Source organism: Callithrix jacchus, chromosome 5 (assembly GCF_049354715.1).
Source record: "Callithrix jacchus isolate 240 chromosome 5, calJac240_pri, whole genome shotgun sequence".
NCBI lineage: Eukaryota > Metazoa > Chordata > Mammalia > Primates > Cebidae > Callithrix > Callithrix jacchus.
Window position 1 is genome coordinate 91,430,562 of NC_133506.1, and position 24,699 is coordinate 91,455,260.

General features: G+C 53.9%; 2 protein-coding genes across 3 annotated transcripts in view; both read left to right on the plus strand.

Annotated features, from left to right (window-relative positions):
• The first annotated feature begins 288 nt into the window (after positions 1 to 288).
• Positions 289 to 9,892, plus strand: P3H4 (prolyl 3-hydroxylase family member 4 (inactive)). Of its 2 annotated transcripts, none has more exons than XR_013535673.1 (8): positions 289 to 774; positions 944 to 1,096; positions 1,194 to 1,365; positions 2,406 to 2,534; positions 5,477 to 5,722; positions 6,514 to 6,597; positions 9,266 to 9,410; positions 9,715 to 9,892. XR_013535673.1 is itself a non-coding variant. In XM_002764016.8 (8 exons), the coding sequence occupies exons 1-8, from the start codon at positions 313 to 315 to the stop codon at positions 9,735 to 9,737; spliced, it is 1,314 nt and encodes a 437-aa protein (XP_002764062.2). In that variant the 5' UTR covers positions 289 to 312; the 3' UTR covers positions 9,738 to 9,892. The 2 variants fall into 2 exon arrangements, 1 of the variants encoding a protein (XP_002764062.2); XM_002764016.8 differs by having other exon boundaries at positions 5,477 to 5,622.
• Positions 9,893 to 19,760: 9,868 nt separating this feature from the next.
• JUP (junction plakoglobin) overlaps positions 19,761 to 24,699 on the plus strand; it is a 36,276-nt gene continuing 31,337 nt past the window's right edge. The window contains exon 1 of the mRNA XM_078373617.1: positions 19,761 to 19,860. The gene's annotated coding sequence lies outside the window, so the exon portion shown is untranslated. The remainder of the gene's footprint in view (positions 19,861 to 24,699) is intronic.

Below are 24,699 nucleotides of genomic sequence, written 5' to 3' on the forward strand. Positions count from 1 at the left end.
GATCCCAGGAGGGGGCACTGTGTTTGGGCGGGGAGGGGCTTTCTAGGCTCCCCATCTCTGGCGGGAAGCGCTCCCCGACTCACTCTCTGCCTAGGGGCATCCCCAAGGCAGGAGCCCGGGCCGACGCAGAGGACTCAGGACACTATCGGACCCTGGGGAAAAAGAGGAGAGACCTCGCGACCCAGGCCCCGCCCCGCCCCGCCGCGCCGCCCTCGTGCGTGGCGCTAAGACCCAGCGGGCGCGCCGCGGGCCCCGGCCCCTTCCGTCCGCTGGGCGGCAGCTCAGCTCGGGAGAGCCGGCGGCGCGGCGGGCATGGCTCGGGCGGCGTGGGGGCTGCTGTGGCTGTTGCTGGGCAGCGTCGGGGCGCAGTACGAGAAGTACAGCTTCCGGGGCTTCCCGCCCGAGGATCTGATGCCGCTGGCCGCCGCCTACGGGCACGCGCTGGAGCAGTACAAGGGCGAGAGCTGGCGCGAGAGCGCGCGCTACCTGGAGGCTGCGCTGCGGCTGCACCGGCTGCTGCGCGACAGCGAGGCCTTCTGCCACGCCAACTGCAGCGGGCCCGCGCCCGCGCCCACGCCTGGCCCCGACGGCGGCCGCGCGGACGAGTGGGCCCGTGAGCTGCGGCTCTTCGGCCGCGTCCTGGAGCGCGCCGCCTGCCTGCGGCGCTGCAAGCGGACGCTGCCCGCCTTCCAGGTGCCCTACCCGCCGCGGCAGCTGCTGCGCGACTTCCAGAGCCGCCTGCCCTATCAGTACCTGCACTACGCGCTGTTCAAGGTGGGCGTCCGCCCCCACTTGGGGTCCCGTCTCGGGCTGGGCCTCGGGTCTCCCCACCGATCCGTCGGAGGAGCGTTGCCTTCACCCGGGTCACGAAGCCCGCTGTGCGCTCCGGGCCGCGAACTCCGGCCCTACTGACCCGCTCCCTCACCCCCTACCCCCCGACCAGGCTAACCGGCTGGAGAAGGCGGTGGCGGCGGCCTACACCTTCCTCCAGAGGAACCCGAAGCACGAGCTGACCGCCAAGTATCTCAGCTACTACAGGGGGATGGTCGACGTCGCCGACGAATCCCTGACGGACCTAGAGGCCCAGCCCTACGAGGTGGGGTGGAGGGCAGGAGGAGGATCCTGCAGATAGGGCTTGTAGAGGAGGGGGGATGATGGGGGCGCCCTAACTCCCTCTGCCACGCCCCCTCCAGGCCGTGTTTCTCCGGGCTGTGAAGCTCTACAACAGCGGGGATTTCCGCAGCAGCACGGAGGACATGGAGCGGGCCCTGGCAGAGTACCTGGCGGTCTTTGCCCGGTGTCTGGCCAGCTGTGAAGGGGCCCACGAGCAGGTGGACTTCAAGGACTTCTACCCGGCCATAGCAGGTATCCCCCATCCAGACTATGGTGGGCGGTCCAATCACCCACAGGCCCGGTAAGGCAGATGTCCCCTCCCTGCACGTGGAGCACTGCAAATGCGGAGGAGCCAGCCAGGAGGACGGCTTTGTTCCAGCCCTCAGGGAGCCTTCGGTCTGCTGAGAACGACGATGGGTACAGGGGCCCCAGCTGGGAGTGTTCAAGGAGCTGGATCAGTGTGGAAAGGCAGTGATATCCCTAAAGGGTCAGGGAAGCTTGGGTTCACAGGCCTTCCAGACAGAGGGCGGTGCAGGTGCAAAGGTGCTGCGGTGAGAAGTAGCCCGGCAGGCGTGTGCAGAAAGCAGCTGGTAACCAGAAATCACACCTAGTCTTAGGATCTCTAACCCCGGGGTCCCTCGAGCAGGGGCAGAAAGGACTTCCTTGGTCAGGTGTAGTGGCTCAGGCCTGTAATTCCAGCACTTTGGGAGGCCGAGGCAGGTGGATCACGAGGTCAGGAATTCGAGACCAGCCTGACCAACATGGTGAAACCCCGTTTCTACCAAAAATACAAAAGTTAGCTGGGCATGGTGGCACACGCCTGTAATCCCAGCTAGGAAGCTGAGGCAGGAGAATTGCTTGAACCTGGGAGGTGGAGGTTGCGGTGAGCAGAGATCACACCACTGTACGCCAGCCTGGATGACAGAGCGAGACTTCATCTCAAAAAAAAAAAAAAAAGTACTGTCCTTTAGCTTCTCTGTTTGGACTTCTGCCCCACTTCTGGACCTAACCTCTGTTCTCCCAGAATGCCCTGACTCCCTCTGGCTTGGGGTGGTGGTTGAATGGTGGGGGAGGTGAGGCAGCTCAGCCCACAGTCATCTTTCTCACCATCATTTGTGGTATAGTGTGGCAAGCACTTTACACACATTCTCCCCTGTGATTGCAACAGCAGCACATTTTCTGGACCAGCAGCCTGGCTCAGTAGGCAGAGCTTGGATCTGGAGTCTTCTCCACTGTGGGGAGGGAGCTGTTCATGGCAATGCCAGCCTCTCACTGCTCCTTCCCGCCCCCAGATCTCTTTGCAGAGTCCCTGCAGTGCAAGGTGGACTGTGAGGCCAATTTGACCCCCAATGTGGGCGGCTTCTTCGTGGACAAGTTCGTGGCCACCATGTACCACTACCTGCAGTTTGCCTACTACAAGTGTGAGCCCCCTGGGTGGGCTTGGGCAGGGGAAGAGGTGATAAGGGAGAGGACTGCATGGGTGCCTCCCAGAATTGTGGGAAGCTTTCCTTCAGTATCGAGGATACTAGATGATAGGAGAAAAGGCTAGGGGTGGTGGGGACATGGGGAAGCCACCCTGAGAGTCTGGGGTAGGTGAGATGCTTGTGAGTGGGAACAGACAGGAGCCTCAGGGAGAAGTAGAGGGTCTCTTGGGCAAATGACTAGGCAACCAACAACTGCAGAGCACTTGACAGTTTATTTTTATTTTTGAAACAGTTTCACTCTGTTGTCCAGGCTGGAGTGCAGTGGCACGATCTTGGCTCACTGCAACCTCTGCCTCTAGAGTTCAAGTGATAATCCTGCCTCAGCCTCCTGAGTAGCCAGGATTACAGGCACCCGCCACCATGCTCAGCTAATGTTTGTATTTTTAGTAGAGATGGGGTTTCACCATGTTGTCCAGGCTGGTCTTGAACTCCTGACCTCAGGTGATCCACCACCTCAGCCTCCCAAAGTGCTAGGATTATAGTTGTGAACCACCATGCCCCACCAACACTTGAGAGTTTACAAGGCACTTATGTGGTCCTTTCATCAAAACCAGCTGGCATTGATGGACCAATTTTTCAGATGGGGAAACTGAGGCTTATAGAGGGCAATGGGCTATTACTCTCATGACTAATAAAAAGTGGCACCAGGACTTGTGGCTCTCCTCACTGGAGAGATTCTGGCATCCACCAGGACTGAGATGGACAGCCTGCAGTGTTCCTGTAACGCAATTTTTCAGATGGGGAAACTGAGGCTTATAGAGGGCAAGGGACTATTACTCTCATGACTAATAAAAAGTGGCACCAGGACTTGTGGCTCTCCTCACTGGAGAGATTCTGGCATCCACCAGGACTGAGATGGACAGCCTGCAGTGTTCCTGTAACTCAGAGATGCCAAAATTCAGACAGCCAGGAATCTGAGCAGAGGGGCTGAGAACAAAGGGGCTGGGAGACCCTTCCTGGGAACAGATACTGGAGAGGTTGAGGGCTTCTAATTCCCTAGAGCCATCATTCTCCAGTTGTGTGAGCTTGGGCAATTTAGCTAACCTCTCTGTGACTCAGATTTCTTGGCTGTAAAATGTGGATGACAGTAAAAGGCAGTCTGGGTGCGGTAGTCCACGCCCGTCATCCCAGCACTTTGAGAGGCCCAGGCAGGCAGATGGCTTGAGCCCAGGAGTTCCAGACCAACTTGGGCAACATAGCAAGACCCTGTCTCTATAAAGATACAACAAAGTAGCCAGGAGTGGTGGCGCATGCCTGTAGTCCCAGCTACTGGGGAGGCTGAGGTGGGAGTATTGCTTGAGCCCAGGAGGCGGAGGCTATAGTGTGCCGAGATCACAGCACTGCACTCCAGCCTGGGTGACAGAACAAGACCCTGTCTCAAAACAAACAAAAACATACAAAACATTAGATGGGTGTGGTGGTACGTGTGCCAGTAGTCCCAGCTACTTGGGAGACTGAGGTGAGAGGATCACCTAAGCCCGGGAGATCAAGGCTGAGGTGACCCATGATGGCACTACTGCACTCCAGCCAGGGTGATAGAGTGATACCCTGTCTTAAAAAATAAAAAGACAGGCCAGGTTCGGTGGCTCATGCCTGTAATCCCAGGACTTTGGGAGGCTGAGGTGGGTGGATCACAAGGTCAAAAGATCGAGATCATCCTGGTCAACATGGTGAAACCCTGTCTCTACTAAAAATACAAAAAATTAGCTGGGCATGGTAGCGCGTGCCTGTAATCCCAGCTACTCAGGAGGCTGAGGCAGGAGAATTGCCTGAACCCAGGAGGCGGAGGTTGCGGTGAGCCGAGATTGCACCATTGCACTCCAGCCTGGGTAACAAGAGCGAAACTCCGTCTCAAAAAATAAAAATAAAAATAAAAAATAGGCCGGGCACGGTGGCTTACGCCTATAATCCCAGCACTTTGGGAGGCCGAGGCGGGTGGATCACGAGGTCAAGAGATCGAGACCATCCTGGTCAACAAGGTGAAACCCCGTCTCTACTAAAAATACAAAAATTAGCTGGGCATGGTGGTGCGCACCTGTAGTCTCAGCTCTCGGGAGGCTGAGGCAGGAGAATTGCTTGAACCCAGAAGGCGGAGGTTGCAGTGAGCCGAGATCATGCCATTGCACTCCAGTCTGGGTAACAACAGTGAAACTCCGTCTCAAAAAATAAAATAAAATAAAATAAATAAAAAGACAGGCCAGGTTCAGTGGCTCATGCCTGTAATCCCAGGACTTTGGGAGGCTGAGGCAGGTGGATCACAAGGTCAAGAGTTGAAGACCAGCCTGGCCAAGATGGTGAAACCCTGTCTCTACTAAAAATATAAAAATTAGCTGGGCATGTTGGCAGGTGCCTGTAATCCCAGATACTTGGGAGGCTGAGGCAGAGAATCTCTTGAACCTGGGAGGCAGAGGTTGCAGCAACCCGAGATTGCACCACTACATTCTAGCCTGGGCAACAGAGTGAGACTCTGTCTCAAAAATAAACAAATAGGGGGAGGTGGGGAGGGATAGCCTGGGGAGAAATGCCAAATGTGGGTGAAGGGGAGAAAGGAAGCAAAACACACTGCCATGTGTGTACCTATGCAACTGTCTTGCATGTTCTGCACATGTACCCCAAAACCTAAAATGCAATAAAAAAATTTTTTTTAAATAAATAAATAAAAATAAAAAGACAATGATAGTGAGGCTTAAATGAGTTAGGGCCTGGTGCAAGGTCAGTGCCCACTACATGCTAGCTGGCATTATGCTTGGGTGGGGTAAGGAGCCTAGTAGCTATTCTGGGAGGTGGCTGGGTGGCAGGAGCGCTGGACTGAACTGGGAGCTGGAGTTGACACTGAAGGGTAAGTGCCAGAGCAACTCCTCACCCCTGTGCTGCTGCAGTGAATGATGTGCGCCAGGCTGCCCGCAGTGCCGCCAGCTACATGCTCTTCGACCCCAAGGACAGCGTCATGCAGCAGAACCTGGTGTATTACCGCTTCCACCGGGCTCGCTGGGGCCTGGAAGAGGAGGACTTCCAGCCCCGGGAGGTGGGCACTGCTTTCTGGGGCACTTGCTGGACATGCAGTTTGAAAAAAACGTCGGGCGCGGTGGCTCACGCCTGTAATCCCAGCACTTTGGGAGGCCGAGGTGGGTGGATCACGAGGTCAAGAGATCGAGACCATCCTGGTCAACATGGTGAAACCCCGTCTCTACTAAAAATACAAAAAATTAGCTGGGCATGGTAGCGCGTGCCTGTAATCCCAGCTACTCAGGAGGCTGAGGCGGGAGAATTGCCTGAACCCAGGAGGCGGAGGTTGCGGTGAGCTGAGATCGCGCCATCCAGCCTGGGTAACAATAGCGAAACTCCACCTCAAAAAAAAAATATATATATATATATAAATATGAGTTGAGGTTCGAGCCCAGCCCCACTGCTCTGTGGTCCTGGGAAGACTACCTCCCTTTTCGAATCTATTGTCTCACCTACAAAATGGGGGTAGTACTGCCCCCCTCAGCAGTGTCCAGATGTGGGAGGTGCGAGGGTACACATCCACTCCTGCCTGCTCCCCTCCCCACCTTCATCACCCTCACTGCTGGGCTTTGTCCCTCCTCCCCAGGAACCCACTAGGTAACCAACTGAGAAAACCCCTTGGAGTTGAGGGCAAGGTTGGCAAATACGGGACACATGGTACCACTCCTGCTTTCTTTATCAGTGGCAGACATTGCTAATCAATTGAGGGATTCTTTCTCACCAGACCCTCAGAATCCTTAACCCAGTGCTCCAGACAGTCACAATGATCTGATTAGCTTGTGAGCTGATACCCGTTCCCTGATCCTTGAGCTGGAAGAGGGCCAGTGGGCCCAGATCCTAGGAGCTCTGGCTTCTTGCCATCTGGCAGCAGGGTATGGCTCACCCCTGACCCATCCTTCCCTCCTTCCAGGAGGCCATGCTCTACCACAACCAGACCGCCGAGCTGCGGGAGCTGCTGGAGTTCACCCACATGTACCTGCAGTCAGATGATGAGGTGAGTGCCTCCTGATTTCCAGGACTGGGCTGTGATGGGGATGCTTTGGGCTTTTCCTGGGGCCACCAGTGTGCCAGAATTGAGCCCCAGCCCCTGGTGGTCAGCCATTGTGAAGCAGAGAGGTTTGTCTGGACCGTCCCTTCCTTCCCCAGCCTGAGCATTCTCATGCTTCCTGCTGTACATGTCCTAATCCTGCTCTTCCCAGGTGCAGCTCACATGGTGCCTCCTCCAGGAAGTCCTTGCTGCATGCCCTGGCTCTCTGTTCTGGGCTAGCAGTGCTTCTGTGTACTTTCCTGGCCACCTGTGGCCTGGACCTGGATGATTTGCAGTCCTGGTCCATCTGAGGCCTGGCCCCCTTCTCCAGCCAGTCTCCAGGAGGACCGCACTGCAGGACACAGGGCCAGGGTATTCCCTGCTCTCCCAGCTCTCCCATGCCCTGCATGGAGCCTGGGCTCAGAAACAGTTTGAATGAACCAGTGAATGAATGAATGCAGGGCATCAGGACCAGAGGACTGTAGTGTATTACAGATTCCGAGTGAGGGTTTGACAGCCTGAGTTTCTCTGAGGTGTTGCTGCTCAGTGCTTATTTATATATCCTCTCATTTGTTCACACCCCCACCCATTAAACATGGGGGTGGGGAGCAGAATCTACACTGTCAGCACCCAGGATGAGGAGCTAGCCAGACCCGGCTCCACTACTTACCAGTTGGGTGGCCTCCAGACAAGTGTCGGGCAACCTCTCAAACTTCTGTTTTTTCATCCATTAAATGGGGAGAATCATGCCCATCTCATATTGTGGTGATGAGAATAATACGAGATCTGGCCAGGCATGGTGGCTCATGCATGTAATTCCAGCAATTTGGTAGGCCGAGGCAGAGGGATCACCTGAGATCAGGAGTTCAAGACCAGCCTGGCCAACATAGTGAAATCCTGTCTCTACTAAAAATACAAAAATTATCCAGGCAGTCATGGGCACCTGTAATCCCAGCTACCCAGGAGGCTGAGGCAGGAGAACCGCTTGCATTCGGGAGGCAGAGGTTGCAGTGAGCTGAGCTGGCACCACTGCACTTCAGCCTGGGCAACAGATTGAGACTCTGTCTAAAAAAGAAAAAAATTAAGATCAAGTGTGTATTTTTATTTTTACTGGAGACGAAATCTTGCTCTGTCACCCAGGCTAGAGTGCAATCTCCACTCACTGCAATCTCCGCTTCTTGGGTTCAAGAGATTCTCTGGTCTCAGCCTTTGAGTAGCTGGGATTATAGGCACGTGCCATCACATCCAGCCAATTTTATTTTGTATTTGTAGTAGAGACAGGATTTCACCATTTTTGGCCAGGCTGGTCTCAAACTGCTGACTCAAGTGATCTGTCCACCTTGGCCTCCCAGAATGCTGGGATTACAGGCGTGAGCCACCGCACCTGGCTGAGATCAAGTATGTAAAGCACTTGATAAAGAGCCAGCACCTGGTAGGTGCACAGTGAATGGCAGTGCTTTTTTTTTTTTTTTTTTTTTTGAGACGGAGTTTTGCTCTTGTTACCCAGGCTGGAGTGCAATGGTGCGATCTCGGCTCACCGCAACCTCTGCCTCCTGGGTTCAGGTAATTCTCCTGCCTCAGCCTCCTGAGTAGCTGGGATTACAGGCACGCACCACCATGCCCAGCTAATTTTTTGTATTTTTAGTAGAGACGGGGTTTCACCATGTTGACCAGGATGGTCTCGATCTCTTGACCTCGTGATCCACCCACCTCGGCCTCCCAAAGTGCTGGGATTACAGGCTTGAGCCACTGAGACAGAATCTCACTCTGTCACCCAGGTTGGAGTGCAGTGGCGCCATCTCAGCTCACTGCAACCTCCACCTCTTGGGTTCAAGCAGTTCTCCTGCCTTAGCCTCCTGAGTAGCTGAGATTACAGACATGTGCCACCATACCTAGCTAATTTTTATATTTTAAGTAGAGTTATGGAGTTTCACCATGTTGGCCAGGCTGGTCTTGAACTCCTGACCTCAAGTGACCCACCTGCCTCGGCCTCCCAAAGTGGTGGGATTACAGATGTGAGCCCCTGCTCACACCTGGCCTATGGCAGCTGCTTTGAGGGCTGTCGCTTGTTCTGTGTGGTTTGTCAGACACCAGACTGGGGGCTGGAATAAGTTAGTGAAAGTCATGGTCCCTTTCCCAAGCTCACAGTCTAGTTGGGGAGGTAGAATCTGCTGCTGGAGAGGGCAGCATGCAGCACCAGAGGAGGTCTCCAGCCCAGCCAGGGTTACCAGCAAGGGCTCAGCCTAGAACTGATGCCTGGCTTTGGAGGAATCAGTGCGGGCTGCACAGGCACAGGGGACAGCAGGAGTTCCTGGCAGGGAAACAGCATGAGCAAACATTATGCAGGGACCAGCAAGATTCTCGCCAGTGTATTTGTGCTTAAAAGGTGGGGCTGTGCCGAGGTGATGTTTATGCTGACACCAAATTCTACCGGTGGTGCCCTGTGCAGCCACTCAGGGAGGGGCAGTTTGGGAGACATCCTCAGAATGTTCTCATTAGATCTTGAGACTGGGGAAGGGGAGGGGCTTTGGGGACCAAGAAGTGGGAAGGGAGGTCCCATTGGCCAGGAAGGGAGCCTGTATGGGTTTGGGCCTACCGTGACCCAGTTTCTCCCACAATTGTGGCACTGCTCTAGATGGAACTGGAGGAGACAGAACCACCCCTCGAGCCGAAGGACGCCCCATCTGACACCGAGTTTGAAGGGGAGGGTGACTACGAGGAGAGCATCTATGCTGACTGGTGGCAGGAGCCGGATGCCAAGGGTGATGAGGCTGAGGCTGGTTAGTGACAAGTTCTTGGGGGGATGGGGATGCAGCCTGGGATGGAAGTTGGGAACAAACATTCACCTGCTGGGCTCCGGAACTTATGGTGTGTGTGGGTGCTGGAGCCTTTCCTCCAGGGGCCTGCAGCCTATTGGCCGCCCCTGTCCCACCTGGGGATGGAGGTGCAGCACACCCCACTGGAGCTGGGGGCAGCTGACACCTGTTCCTGGGGAGCCTCACCCCCTTCCCATCAGGATAGCACCTGGACACCCACTGGGAGTGGGTGGGGGCCAACCCCAGTGCTTTCTCCTTTCCTTTTCAGAGCCAGAGCCTGAACTGGCATGAGAAGGGGACATCTCACACCCCTCGAGCTTGGGAACCCTGGGCCTGATGGCCCCACCCTCACCAGCCTGAGCAGCAGCAAGACCTTTTTTTTTTTTTCCTGAACATCTTAAATTAATAGCAAGAACTATTTATTAAAAACTTAAGATGGAACCGGGCGCGGTGGCTCACGCCTGTAATCCCAACACTTTGGGAGGCTGAGGCGGGCGGATCATCTGAGGTCAGGAGTTCGAGACCAGCCTGACCAATATGGTGAAACCTCTTTAAAAAAAAAAAAAAAAAAAACTTAAGATGGGGCCGGGCACAGTGGCTCACACCTGTAATCCCAGCACTTTGGGAGGCCAAGGCAGGTGGATCATGAGTTCAAGACCAACCTCGCCAATATGGTGAAACTCCATCTCTTATTAAAAATATAAAAAATTAGCCAGGCGTGGTGGTGGGCGCCTGTAATCCCAGCTACTCAGGAGGCTGAGGCAGAGAATTGCTTGAACCTGGGAGGCAGAGGTTTCAGTGAGCTGAGACCATGCCACTGCACTCCAGCCTGGGCAACAGAGGGAGACCCCATCTCAAAAAAAAAAGAAAAAAAAACAAGATGGACCAGACACGGTGGCTCACACCTGTAATCCCAGCACTTTGGGAGGCCAAGGTGGGTGGATCACTTGAGGCCAGGAGTTCGACAGCCTGGCCAACATGGTGAGATGTCCCTTCTCTACTAAAATACAAAAATTAGCCAGGCATGGTGGCAGATGCCTGTAATCCCAGCTACTCGGGAAGCTGAGGCCAGAGAATCACTTAAACCTGGGAGGCAAAGGTTGCAATGAGCTGAGATTGTGCCACTGCACTCCAGCCTGGGCAACAGAGCAATACTCTGTCTAAAAAAAAAAAAAAAAGATGGATACACTGACCGGACCCCTGTCCTGCCCCACCCGTGAGCACTGCGCCCCAGACCCATCCTGCCTCTTTGTATCTCTGGACCACAGGATGGTGGTGGCATTGCAGGTTGGCAAGTGGGCTGACGGGATCTGCCCTCCTCACCGCTGAGCCCCTCACCTGGACAGTCTCCTGGACGAGAAGGTTCCATCTGCTGACTGGAGTCTCAGACTGAATTGCAGAGGGTCCTCCAGGGTCCTGAAGAGCACTGGACTAGGAGTCTAGTGGTTCAATAAATGTTTATTGACCAGTAGGTGCTCAATAAGTGCTGTTGAATGAGTGATAGCACTTGCGGTCCAGTCTCCGCGGAGCTCAGTTGTGACAGTACAAGTCCTTCCCTCCCTCTCTCTGCACCCATGCCCCCTCATCTGTAAAATGTGGGGTGAGGGGGCATGGGTGCCCCGAGTCTGAGGCTTGTGTGAGGGAGGATGCAGTGTGCAGACTCGCCACCAGGGGGCGTAAGAGGACACTCTGCGGACACTCTGCAGACCCGCCGCTAGGGGGCATGAAAACATAGTCCTCCCCAGGCCTGGGAAGACGGTGGTTTCCGATTTCTGAGATGGAAAGTCCTGTATTTTCCTAGTTCAGGATCATTTCCCTCGGGGAATGTGGCAAGTGTGGGAGGGGGCCAAGGACATTTGCTCCTGGTGTTTACTTTCTGGGCATTTACTGACGCAGTTTCCTTAGAGTCAGAGGGAAGTGGCCCTGCCGCTGCCCTATTCCCCCATTCCAGAGCCGAGTTGGGGCCCCAGCTTCACAGCCAGAGGAGCCCCAGGGATGTGGTTTGATTACTTTGGGCTTCTTGGGGTGCGGTGGGACAGCCAGGCCCCTCTTGACCGATTTTACATGGGTTCCAGGGGTAGAGGGTCTGGAAGTGTGCGGGCAATGACGGTATCTGGTGGCTACCTCCTAGCCTGGGACCCACTGCCAGATACCCACCCCTATACCACAGCAGGTAGGTGGGGCAAAGGGGGTCTCTCTGGGAGGAACCCAGGGCCAAGGCCATCCGGGTGACAGCTCTGTCCCACATTTCCAGCTTCCCGGGGGCAGGGCGGCCGAGGTGTCTTCCTACTTGAAGGTGGAGTCAGGGCTGGGAAGGCAGGTTCTCACTGCCCCACCCCTACCTTCTCTCCAGACGAACTGGCCTGGGCCCTGTCCACCTCTGTGCCCAGGAGGACTCCCTGCCCCACCCCAAACCCCTCCATTAGGCCTTTGGTTTGGTCAGGATGGGAGCTGGAAGGGCAGAGTCTGAGTCTGGAAAAAGGGCTGAGGGCTCGGTGACCTCACTCCTTCCCCCATAGGGAAACACATCTGCAGTGGTAGCCTTTCCTGACAGCCTCCGGGTGCACAGTGGCCCTGCCCCACCCCACCTCTTTCAAGCTGCTGTGTTGTCAGGTCCAAGGCCCAGCCCGTTTCTGGGAGGGGCTGGACCTTTAGAGGGTGGGGAGCGGGATGTGCTTCTGCATGTCTGCGCAGATGTGAACCTGCCATGAGCAGGAGCTTTGGAATCTGGACGGCTGGGTGTGGGTCTAAAAGTGCCCGCATGCTTGTGTTGCGTGGATGTGCGGGTCTGGGTGTGAATGTGTGCCTGCGGGTGTGCAAGAATGAGGGTGTTTTCGTTTGTTTTGTTTTTTGAGATGGAGTCTCGCTCTGTCATCCAGGCTGGAGTGCAGTGGCTCAATCTCAGCTCACTGCAAACTCTACCTCCTGGGTTCAAGCGATTCTCCTGCCTCAGCTTCCCGAGTAGCTGCGATTACAGGTGCCCACCACACCCAGCTAATTTTTGTATTTTTGGTAGAGACAGTGTTTCGCTGTGTTGGCCAGGCCGATCTCAGACTCCTGACCTCAGGTGATCCAGCTGCCTCGGCCTCCCAAAGTGTTGGGAAGAAATGTGTTTTTAGAGGGATTCATTCACTCAGTCAGCACATATTTATTGAGTACCTACTATGTGCCAGCATCTTGAGGCACTGGGCATGGAAGAGCGAACGGAGCAGGCCAAACGCCAGGCCCACATGGGCTTAGGTGCCGGCGGGGAGGCGGGCTGTAAACAAAAAACGGCAGAATGTACAAAGGAGACGGTCCGGCAGATGCGGAGGTGGGAAAGGATCTGACGCGGAGGGGTTGCGATTGAAGTGTGTGGGTAGCTGTGCAAGTGCGCATCTGAGCGTGGTGTCTGAGTGTGGGGTGAAGCAGCCTGTGTGTTACGGAGGAGGCCCGCCCCTCTTAGGCACCACTCAGCCCTTTAGCTCAGGCCACTGGCTCAGCCTTGCCTTACTCAGCTCCCCTTTCCCAGGGAGCCGCCAGCCCCTCCTGCCTCCCCAGATGCCAGCGTCTCCCCATAGCCCAGTCAGCTCCCCAAACCGGTGAGACCTACTCCCAGTCAGTCCCAGTGTGGGCCCTCTGGGGCCCTCCAGCCCTTTGTCCCGATTCCACCCATCCAGACAGCTTCACCTAAGCCACACCTCTGACCCTGACGGCCACCTCCCCATCTGCTCCCACACCCCACCCAGCACCTCACCAGTCCTAGAATCTTGGTATAATGGGTAGGTTAGGGATGACCAGAAGGGCTCTGGGGAGGCTGGCCTCATGCAGTAGGACCAGACTTGGAGAGATGCTGCAGGAAGACTCCATCCTAAGGAAATCAGAGCTGCCACCTGTCCTAAGTGCCTACTGTGTGCCAGGCACTTGGCAGCTTATTATTTTTTGAGACAGTATCTTGCTCTGTCACCCAGGCTGCAGTGCAGTCACAATCATGGTTCACTACAGCCTCCACCTTCCAGGCTCAAGCCATCCTCCCACCTCAGCCTCCCGAGTAGCGGTGAGCACAGGCACATACTGGCACACCCACTTAATTTCTTTTTCTTTCTTTTTTTTTTTTGAGACACAGTCTCACTGTGTCACAAGGCTGGAGTGAACTGGCACTATCTCGGCTCACTGCAACCTCTGCCTCCCCCTCCCAGGTTCAAGCGATTCTCCCGCCTCAGCCTTCCAAGTAGCTGTGACTACAGGTGTGCACCGCCACACCCAGCTAATTTTTCGTATTTTTAGTAGAGACAGGGTTTCACCATTTGGCCAGGATGGTCTCCATTTCTTTTTTTTTTTTTTTTCGTTTTTGAGACGGAGTTTTGCTCTTGTTACCCAGGCTGGAGTGCAATGGCGCGATCTCGGCTCACTGCAACTTCTGCCTCCTGGGTTCAGGCAATTCTCCCGCCTCAGCCTCCTGAGTAGCTGGGATTACAGGCACGCGCCACCATGCCCAGCTAATTTTTGTATTTTTAGTAGAGACGGGGTTTCACCATGTTGACCAGGATGGTGTCGATCTCTTGACCTTGTGATCCACCCGTCTCGGCCTCCCAAAGTGCTGGCATTACAGGCGTGAGCCACCACACCCAGCCCAATTTTTTTGTTTTTTGATAGGGTCTTGCTGTGTTGCCTAAGCTAGTCTCAAACTCCTGGGCTCAAGTGATCCTCCTCCCTTGGCCTCCCAAAGTGCTGGGATTACAGGCATGAGCCACCATGCCAGGCCTCTTGAGAAATTATTGATAACCCTTAAAATAGTCCTGAGATGTAGATGTCAGTTCCCCTCCACTCCAGGTGGGGCTGAGGAATAAGAGACAATTTGTCCAGGGTTCCTTGAGGTGGTGGGTGACTGAGCTGGGTTTGGACATTTTCTCGATAAATCAGTGCTGCTCAGAGAAGGAGGAGAATGCCCTGCTCATAGGGGTTGGCCTGGTTTTTTTTTTTTTTTTTGAGATGGAGTCTTGCTCTGTTGCCAGACTGGAGTGCAGTGGTGTGATCTCAGCTCACTGCAACCTCCACCTCCCAGGTTCAAGTGATTCTCCTGCCTCCGCCTCCTGAATAGCTGGGATTACAGGTACCCACCACCATGCCCAGCTAATTTTTATATTTTTAGTAGACATGGGGTTTCACCATGTTGGCTAGGTTGGTCTCAATCTCCTGACCTCATGAGCCACAGCCCTTGGACTCCCAAAATGCTGGGATTACAGGCGTGATGAGCCATCTCGCCCAGCCAACCTGGTATTTTAGGCTGTTAGCTGGGGCCAGGGAGAGGAGATGGAGGGCTGCAGGATGTGGAGATGAATCCCCTACATGGCCCTGTACCATGGCTCACACCTATAATTCCAACACTCTGGGAAGCTCAGGTGGGTGGACCACTTGAGCCCAGGAGTTCGAGACCAGCCTGGGCAACATGGTAATTTTCCTACCAAAAAATAGGAAAATTATGCCAGGCACAGTGGCTCACACCTGTAATCTCAGCACTTTGGGGGGCGGAGGTCAGGAGTTCGAGACCGGCCTGGCCAACATGGTGAAACCCCATCTCTACTAAAAATACAAAATTAGCCGGTTATGGTGGCGCGTGCCTGTAATTCCAGCTACTTGGAAGGTTGAGGCAGGAAAATTGCTTGAACCTGGGAAGTGGAAGTTGCAGTGAGCTGAGATTGCACCATTGCACTCTAGCCTGGGCAACAAGAGCAAAACTCCATCTCAAAAAAAAAAAAAAAAAAAAAAAGACAGGGTCGGGTGCGGTGGTTCATGCCTGTAATCCCAGCATTTTGGGAGGCCGAGGCAGGTGGATCACGAGGTCAAGAGATTGAGACCATCCTGGTCAACATGGTGAAATCCCGTCTCTATTAAAAATACAAAAAATTAGCTGGGCATGGTGGTGTGTGCCTGTAATCCCAGCTACTCAGGAGGCTGAGGTGGGAGGATCACTGGAGCTTGGGAGGCAGAGGTTGCAGTGAGCCGAGAATAGGCCACTGCACTTCAGCCTGGGCCTGGGTGACAAAGTAAGTCTCAAAAAAAAAAAAAAAAAAAAAATTGGCCGGGCGCGGTGGCTCACACCTATAATCCCAGCACTTTGGGAGGCCAAGGTGGGTGGATCACGAGGTCAAGAGATCGAGACCATCCTGGTCAACGAGGTGAAACCCCGTCTCTACTAAAAATACAAAAATTAGCTGGGCATGGTGGTGCGCGCCTGTAGTCCCAGCTACTCAGGAGGCTGAGGCAGGAGAATTGCTTGAACCCAGAAGGCGGAGGTTGTGGTGAGCCGAGATTGCGCCATTGCACTCCAGCCTGGGTAACAACAGTGAAACTCCGTCTCAAAAAAAAAAATCCCCTATAATTCCACAGCTCAGCTTGCTGAAGGAGGCAAGGAGTGGGAAGGGAGGGGGAAAGAAAATAAAAGGAAGAAAGGAGGAAGGGAGGAAAGAAGGAAGAAATGAATGAAGGGGAGCCTGGGACAGAGTTGCTGGGATCACTTAGACTAACAACTTCCTGAATCCTGAGAGTGAAGACTGAGGAGGTGGGAGGGAGTCCCCTGGGCTCCCTGCAAATTTAGTAAGTTCCAGCAGAAGAAGTTCCACTCTTAGATTTGAAAAGTAGTTGTTCCTGGGCACAGCTCATGTCTGTAATCCCAGCATTTTGGGAGACTGAGATGGGTGGATCACCTGAGGTCAGGAGTTCAAGACCAGACTGGTCAACGTGGTGAAACCCCATCTCTACAAAAATACAAAAATTAGCTGGATGTGGTGGCGCAGACCTGTAATCCCAGCTACTCGGGAGACTGAGGAAGGAGAATCACTTGAACCCAGGAGATGGTGGTTGCAGTGAGCCAAGATCGTGCTACTATGCTCCAGCCTGGGTGACAGTGTGAGACTTCTTCTCAATAAAGAGAAAAAAAGAAAGAAAGAAATAGCAAGAGAGAAAGAAAGAGAAAGAACAGCAAGCAAGCAGGGAAGGAAGGAAAGAAGAGAAAGAAAGGAAGGAAAAGGAAAAGTAGTTCTTGAAGTCTCACTCTGGTGCTCTGTCTCCGGGAGAACAGAATCTCCCTTGGGGACAAAGAGTGGCCCCTCCCCGATGTGAGAAGGCTGTGGCCAGTTGTTGCTGGAACCAATAGCTCAACCTGACTGGGGAGGTCCCAGCAGCCACAGGGCTCAGCTCCCGGAAAGTTTCCCATTCTGGGGGCTTGCTTCAGGCCTTCTGTTGTCTCTAGGGGTATCCCTGGCAGATGGCTTCCGTTTTGTGGATGGGGAAACTGAGGCCCAGAGAGTCTGGATTGGGGCCCCAGGGCTGAGGCTCACTGTAAGCAAGGCTGGCGCAGCCCTGCCCAGCTCCCTTCACAAGTTCCAAGATGACCTGGGAATTAGATGGGTGTGTGCTGAGGGCTGGGGACAGCCCCCTGGTACCAGCCCCATCCTCAACCCCAGGTCTGACCTGTGGACACATCACCCCATAATCACTACCTGCCTGGGTCCCAGCTGGCGCCAGGGTGCCTGGATAGCATCTCTTCTGTCCCCCAAACAGCCCTGGGGATGGGAATACCTCATGCCCGTGACTCAGGTGGGGAAACTGAGGTAGCTGGGAGGATCAGATTGATTGTTTACCCTTCCCTCCACATTCGGATACTGTACAACAGTCCCCTACTTATGATTCATGATTCATCATCGGATTTTTCGAATTTAGGATGGTATAAAAGTGATAAGCATTCAGTAGCAGCTGTACTTCGAGGAACCAAACAACCGCGCTCTTTTTCCATTTTCAGTATAGTATTCAATACGGTACATGAGATATTCAACAAGTTCTTTTTTTTTCCTTCTTTTTTTGAGACAGAGTCTCGCTCTTGTTGTCCAGGCTGGAGTGCAGTGGCAGGATCTTGGCTCACTGCAGCCTCCACTTCCTGGATTCAAACGATTATCCTGCCTCACTCTCTGGAGTAGCTGGGATTACACCCACCACCAAGCCTGTAATTTTTTGTATTTTTAGTAGAGACGGGATTTCACCATGTTGCCCAGGCTGGTCTTGAACTCCCAACCTCAAGTGATCCGCCTGCCTTGGCCTCCCAAAGTGCTGGGATTACAGGGGTGAGCCACTATGCCCGGCCAAGATATTCAACAAGTTCTTATAAAATAGGCTTCGTGTTAGGCGATTTTGCCCCACTGTAGGCTGAAGTGTGCTGAGTCCATCTGAGGTAGGCTAGACTAAGGCATGATATAATTAGTTGTATTAAGTGCATTTTCTTCTTCCTCTTCTTCTTTTTTTGAGATGGTGTCTCACTCTGTCTCCCAGGCTAGAGTGCAGTGGCGAGGTCTCAGCTCACTGCAACCTCAGCCTCCCAGGTTCAAGTGATTCTTCTGCCACAGACTCTCGAATAGCTGGGATTACAGGTGCCTGCCACCATGCCCAACTAATTTTGGTATTTTTAGTAGAGACGGGGTTTCATGGTCTTGAACTCCTGACCTTGTGATCCACCCATCTCAGCTTCCCAAAGTGCTGGGATTACAGGCATGAGCCTCCGAACCCAGCCTTCTTCTTTTTTTTTTTTTTTTGAGATGGAGTTTCATTGTTGTTACCCAGGCTGAAGTGCAATGGCGCGATCTCCGCTCACCGCAACCTCCGCCTCCCAGGTTCAAGCAATTCTCCTGCCTCAGCTTCCTGAGTAGCTGGGACTACAGGCGCGTACCACCATGCCCAGCTAATTTTTGTATTTTTAGTAGAGACAGGGTTTCACCCTGTTGACCAGGATGGTCTCGATCTTGTGATCCACCCGCCTCGGCCTCCCAAAGTGCTGGGATTACAGCTGTAAGCCACCATGCCCAGACTTCACCTTTCTTTTTTCAGAATAAAGGTGGGATATTGTGTTTCTGGGGTGAGAGAAGGGGTAGCCAAGACAAATTCCTTTCTTTTCCCTTGACTACTTGGCTAAATCCTCCTGGCCTTCCTGGAGGAGGAGGCTGGGAAGAGGCAAGATTCAGCCAATCTATCTGGGGAATTTGGCCTTTCTTCCCTGGTCCCAGGCAGTAGGGAGTCATTTGAGGGCCTTGCAGCCCTTGAAAAACCCCTCCCATTAAAATTTTTTACATTATCTCTGAATGAGGTTATCAACCCAGTCACAGAGACAGGAGCAGGATTGAAGTCAGAAAACCCTGTCATATGACTTTAACCTCGAGCACAATTATTTTGATAATGACAGTTTGCTTATTTTAAAATACATCTGTATCCTCAAAAACGGAACTGTCCCCGGCCTTGGAGCCCCTTTTCCCCAGCTCACACACTTTGGTCCCAGCAGCCTTCTTCATCTGCCCTTATCAGCGGCCCCGGCCCAGGCTTCACCCTCCCCCACGCGCCCTCCCCTCCCCCTGGCTGCTTCCAGGTTCTCTGCTGGGGCCAGAAATGCTCTATGAGCTGTAAGTTGGCTGCTGCTTTCACGGGAGGCTTAAGTGCTGATGAAATATTCAAGGATCTCAACTTTCAAATTCCTCGGGGGCTGTGGGATGGGACTGAGAAAGATGGGATGAAAGTACAAGGCTAAGGGCCACCGAGTCCTGTCCCAGTTCTCAGCCAGGTGGAGTCCAGCGCTTAGAGAGACGTGGGAGGCAGAGGGCGGGAGGGCGAGAGATGGGGGTGGGGAAGGGTCTCTTTGCACAATCGCGGGCGGAGGCTCTGGGCAGTTCCATCCACTTGTCAGCTTAGAGGAAAGAAGGCCTTGGTCGCTGACCTCGAAGAGCTGCCCACCCCTCCCCCAGCCCTGGCTCTCTAACTCCAAGTTCCCCTGGAGTCACACCTCGGGCTGACAAAATCCAGCCGGCAAAATCGGTTCTCAGTCTACTCCCCGACTGTTGCCTGCCTTTGCCTTCCCTGGGCTGGAAAGAGACCTACATTGGTGGGGGAGGTGAACTGGCTGGCAAAGACCAAGGTTCAAGCCCCAGCCCTGCCAGGAATTTGCTTGTGTGATCTTAGGGAAGTCCCTCTTCTGGCTCCAGCCTTAGTTTCTTCATAGATGCGGGTAAAAGGGGGCTTTGCTTAGACTATGCCTTCTTCCTCTTCCCAAAGCTCTGCACGGGTTGGGGAGAGTCGGCTGCCTCCGGCTGTGTGTGTGCGTGGGAGAGATGGCCTCTCCATGGGAATCACGCCTTGTCAGGGCAGGCATCTCTCCTGGCTCTGGGAAGAGCTTGCAGGCTGGCAAGGCGGGTGGGGCCCCAGCTGTGTTAGCCTGTGTGTGGAGTCGCCCAGACCAGGAGCAGGAAGCAGGTGACTCAGGTGGCAAGGGCTCAGTCACCCCTCCCCACCTCCAAAACCACTCAGGAGGAAGATGTCGCTTAGAGAGTCGGCGAACTGGCTCCAGAGCAGGATCTAGATGACAGCAGTCCTGGAGTTGCAGCTTTCTGGGCTTGGGGAGGTAAGGAGGGGCAGCTTGGGACAGGCATTCTCTGGAGAGTCCGGACAGCCTCCTCCAGCCTCTCCCTCCAGCACCACTGGCCGCTGCTGTCTCACCCTGGCCTGTGCTATTTCTGGCCCGTCCTATCTCTGTTTTCTTACCTCCTGTTTTCCTTCTGACATTCCATCCCCACCCACACTCCTTGCAGTAAAGTGTCGCTGGAGCTACGTCTGTAATTAAGAGATACACGCCCATAGGACCAGGCTGTGGGCAGCCTTTGGCCTCAAGGCCCCTCCCTGGACAGGCAGGAAAACAGGCAGGAGACCATCACCCCCCCAGCCTCCCTCCAGGGCCCTGCACCGTCCTGCTTCCTTCCCAGCTTCTGGCCATGCTTGGGCCCACTCCTGCCAGCAGAGTTTGGGAGCTGGCAGGCTCTTCTGCAGCTGTGTCCTCCCCGAGCCCTGAAGAGGGCCCCCTGAATGAGGCACCACCCCCAAAGCCAGTGGGCAGGGGCAGGAGTACAAATGAGACCACAAGCCATAGATCCAGGTAAGTTACACAGCACACTCCCAGGCCAGTCGTGGTGGCTCCCGCCTGTAATCCCAGAACTTTGGGAGGCCGAGGCGGGCAGATCATCTGAAGTCAGGAGTTGGAGACCAGCCTGGCCAACATGATGAAACTCCATGTCTCTACTAAAATTACAAAAATTGGCTGGGCATAGTGGTGCGTGCCTGGAATCCCAGCTACTTGGTAGGCTGAAGCACGAGAATCGCTTGAACCTGGGAGAGGGAGGTTGCAGCGAGCCGAGATCACACCACTGCACTACAGCCTGGATGACAGAGCAAGATCTGGCTCAAAAAAAACCCCAAGGCCGGGCGCGGTGGCCCACGCCTGTAATCCTAGCACTTTGGGAGGCCAAGGTGGGTGAATCACCTGAGGTCAGGAGTTCAAGACCAGCCTGGCCATCATGGTGAAACCCCATCTTAAAAAAAAAAAAAAACCCCAAAAACAAAAAAATGGAGCACGCTCCCAAACTGCTAGGTCCAATGTACCTTGACAGACACACCCCCACGATGACCTGAAAGTCCATGACGGAGTCCCAGGTTCTCACTGTCAGGGTGCGGCAGCCCGTGCAGAATGCTGGGCCATTCCCTTTCCTTCCCACCTCCAGCTCTGCCTGCGTCACAAGGGCCTCCAGCCCATGCATGGAGATTCCCTAGCCCACATGTCCATGCTGCCTCTATCTCCCCATCCCAGCCATAACTGCCCCCTTTTATGCCCCTAGTTTGGCCCAGGTGTGTCCATATACTGTAGCACTGGTGCCACTGTGCTTCTGGGGAGAAGGACCAGAGCCAGGGACCTGCAGACCTAAAAGTCAGGTCAGTGCTGGGCGGGAACTCCAGAGTTGCTGGTACTGTCCCTGGAATGTGGTCTAGAAGGGATGTGAAGTCCTTGCAGGCTCCTCTGTCCCTTTGCCCCTGTGTGGAGAGGGTAACCCCAGGAGGGCTAGTGTGGAGGCCTTTTAAAGGCTAGGACCTGGAGAGAAATCCTCTTCCCTGGGTCTAGGATGGCTCTGGCCAGGTGTGGTGGCTCATGCCTCTAATCTTCATACTTTGAAAGGCCAAGGTGGGGATCACTTGAAACCAGGAGTTCCAGACCAACCTGGGCAACATGGCAAGACCTCATCTTTACAAAAAAAAAAAAAAAATTAGCTGGGAGTGGTGGCATCTATGGTCAGCTACTCAGGAGGCTGAGGTGGGGCAGGGGGGAGCCCAGGAGTTCGAGGCTACAGTGAGCTGTGATTTTGCCACCGTGCTCTATTTTTAGCAGCAGAGTGAGACCCTGTCTCTAAGAAAAAAAAAAAAAAAAAAAAAAAAGGATGGCTTTGCCTCTGGGCTGAGAGATGGCTCACGCCCAAGGTGCCTCTAGCTTTCTGCATTGCCTTTCTTCCAAGTCTGCCATCTGGGAAGAACCTCCCATTGTGTGATTTCCTTTTCTGCTGCTGCAAGACCCGGGAAAGAGGCTATGGGTGATGAAAAGGTATCATGATCAGCCTGAAGTTTGGCAACACAGCTGTTTACCCTGGGCTCCCCTTTATATAAGTGGTCATGTCTTAGGCTACCTGAGGCTGAAGAGGTGGGAAGAAGGTGTGTGTGTGTGTGTGTGTGTGTGTGTGTGTGTGCACGCGCGTGTGTGTGTGTTGGAGAGAGAAAGCTGGTGTTTGTGTATCTGAATCTGCATCCGCAAGTGTATATCCCTGAGGTGTGAGCATAGAAGGTTTTGTGTGCATCTATGTTTGTGTATGTGGCTTGCGTAGATCTAAATCTCTGCCTATCTCTGGGGAAAGGGCCCCCACAGACTAAGGACTATGTTTGAAGGGAGAACAGAAACTGTACCATCTCCTTGTATGGCCCAGAGGCCTTCTGGAAGATGATGGGCTTGTGAGACAAGCAGAGGACAGTGGCCTGGTGGTCCTGGACACTGGCTGAAGGTGTGCACCCTCCTCAAGAAACGAGTCTCCCTTCCACAGCCCCTCACTGAACCCCTCTGCGCCAGTTACTTCTGTCTCTGCAGCAGCTTGGGATGGGCCATGTGGTACCCTTACATTCTCTACTCTGAAGCACTAGCAAGCCGCAAGGTTGAGTTAACCATATGTGTTTTTGGCAGCGCACGGACTCTGCTTCCACTGAGCTCTGGGCAAGAGGAAGGAGTTGAAACTGCAGGAATAGTAATCGAGTCTGGACATTAGAACAAAGAGACGGGGGCATTCACCATAAGGGAGGCCGCAGGCTCTTCTTTCCTGGACCTTTGTCATACAGAGAATTCTTACCTTTAAAGGTTTGCAGGCAGGGGACTGGATAAGATGACCTTGGGGCCTTTCCTTCAAGTTCAAGCTACAGGGGAGACTGTGGTCAGAGCAACCCCCAATCCTATCCCTACATACCTCCCCCTCCCAAGAGACCAAATCCCCTATGCAGACAGCTGATGCTAGGAAATGTGACTTCTGATTCTTTTCTGTATTCTCAGACACAGATGAATCCTCAGTGCCTGTCAGGCACATAGTAGGTGCTTAATAAATATGAAGAGAATCACTTGATCTGGGAGGAGGGACTCAGCTCTAATCCCAGTCTTTGCTGCTGCTGTGGTAGTGCCTCCACCAGTCCCAACCTGTGTGTTTAGCTCTGGGGCTGGTGTGTTGCAACATGTTCTGGGGACACACACACACACACACACACACACACACAGCGCAGGCTTTATTCTGAAGCGTTACTTCTGCTCCTCCACCCACATGGGCTCCTCCACCCCTCTCTGCAGTCAACCAGCCCTACCCTGCCTGTTTGCTGAGGTCAGGAGAAATGGGAAGGAGTTAGGCCAGGCTTGGGGCCGGGAAGTATGTTTGTGTGCCTGTGTGGAAATGGGAAGGTGGGAGATGGGCAGGAGGGGGAAGAAATGAAACCCCGGCAGCTTCAGCAGTTCAGGATTGTGAGCCCTTTCTCTCCCCAGCTGTGGCCTGGCCACAGCTCTATGTGACAGGGTGACAAGCAGGTGGATGGGGCAGGGGTAAGGCAGGGATAAAGATAGGGAGGTAAGCTAGAGGAGGGGAAGTTGGGGAAACAAGCAAAGGGCAGTGGCTCTGGGTATGGGATGGCCACTAGTCCAGGGATGTCCATATGTCCCTGGCCCTGCTCTTGGATGGCGTGACTTCAGAAGGGAGAATATTCAGCTGCCAGTCCTTTCTCCAGTGGGGAAAATGGTCAAGGATGCTGCTAAGGTACCTTCATCCAGCCCATCCTGTGTGCTAGCTTTGAGGCTGTAGAGCTTTGTTGATGGGGGACCCTTTTCTTTTCTTTCTTTCCCCCCCCGCCCCGAGATGGAGTTTCGCTCTTGTTTACCCAGGCGGGAGTGCAATGGCGCGATCTCAGCTCACCGCAACCTCCGCCTTCTGGGTTCAGGCAATTCTCCTGCCTCAGCCTCCCGAGTAGCTGGGATTACAGGCGTGAGCCACCGCGCCCGGCCCAAATGGGGGACCCTTTTCTAAACCACCATTCCCCCAGCACCCACCCACAGGCTCCTTCTGCATATCATTCTATGAGCTCAGTGAAGGTTGAGATTTTTATTTTCTGTGTCACCAGGTTTTACTTTCTGTATTCACCAGTGCCTAACATACAGTTGACACTCAATACTCAAGTGCTGAATGAAGGAATGTTTGTAGGGCCCTTGACACACCATACAGCCACCAGCAGCATAAGCAGGATTCACATCATCAACTACAGAAAGGAAGTGTCCTTGTCTTCTTAAGCTGCCTATGAGAAGTTCTTATTTTTTTGAGACAGAGTCTCACTCTGTCACCAGGTTAGAGTGCAATGGCATGATCTTGGCTCATTGCAACCTCTGCCTCCTGGGTTCAAGCGATTCTCCTGCCTCAGCCTCCTGAGTAGCTGGGATTATAGATGCCCACTGCCACACCGGGCTAATTTTTGTATTTTTAGCAGAGACAGTGTTTCACCATGTTGGCCAGGCTGGTCTCGAACTCCTGACCTCAGGTGATCTGCTTGTGTCTGCCTCCCAAATGCTGGGATTACAGGTGCCCACCACCATCCTGGCTAATTTTTGTATTTTTAATAGAGACAGGGTTTCACCACACTGCCCAGGCTGGTCTCAAACTCCTGACCTCAAGTGATCTGCCCACCTTGGCCTCCCAAAGTGCTAGGATTACAGGCACAAACCACCACACCTGGCTGAGAAATTCTTTCTGATCTCTACTCCAGGCTCTCCCACCGTGGAGGGGTATGCTGCCCAGTTTCTTTTTTCCTTGGTTTGAGATGGAGCCTTGCTCTGTCATGCCCAGGCTAGAGTGCA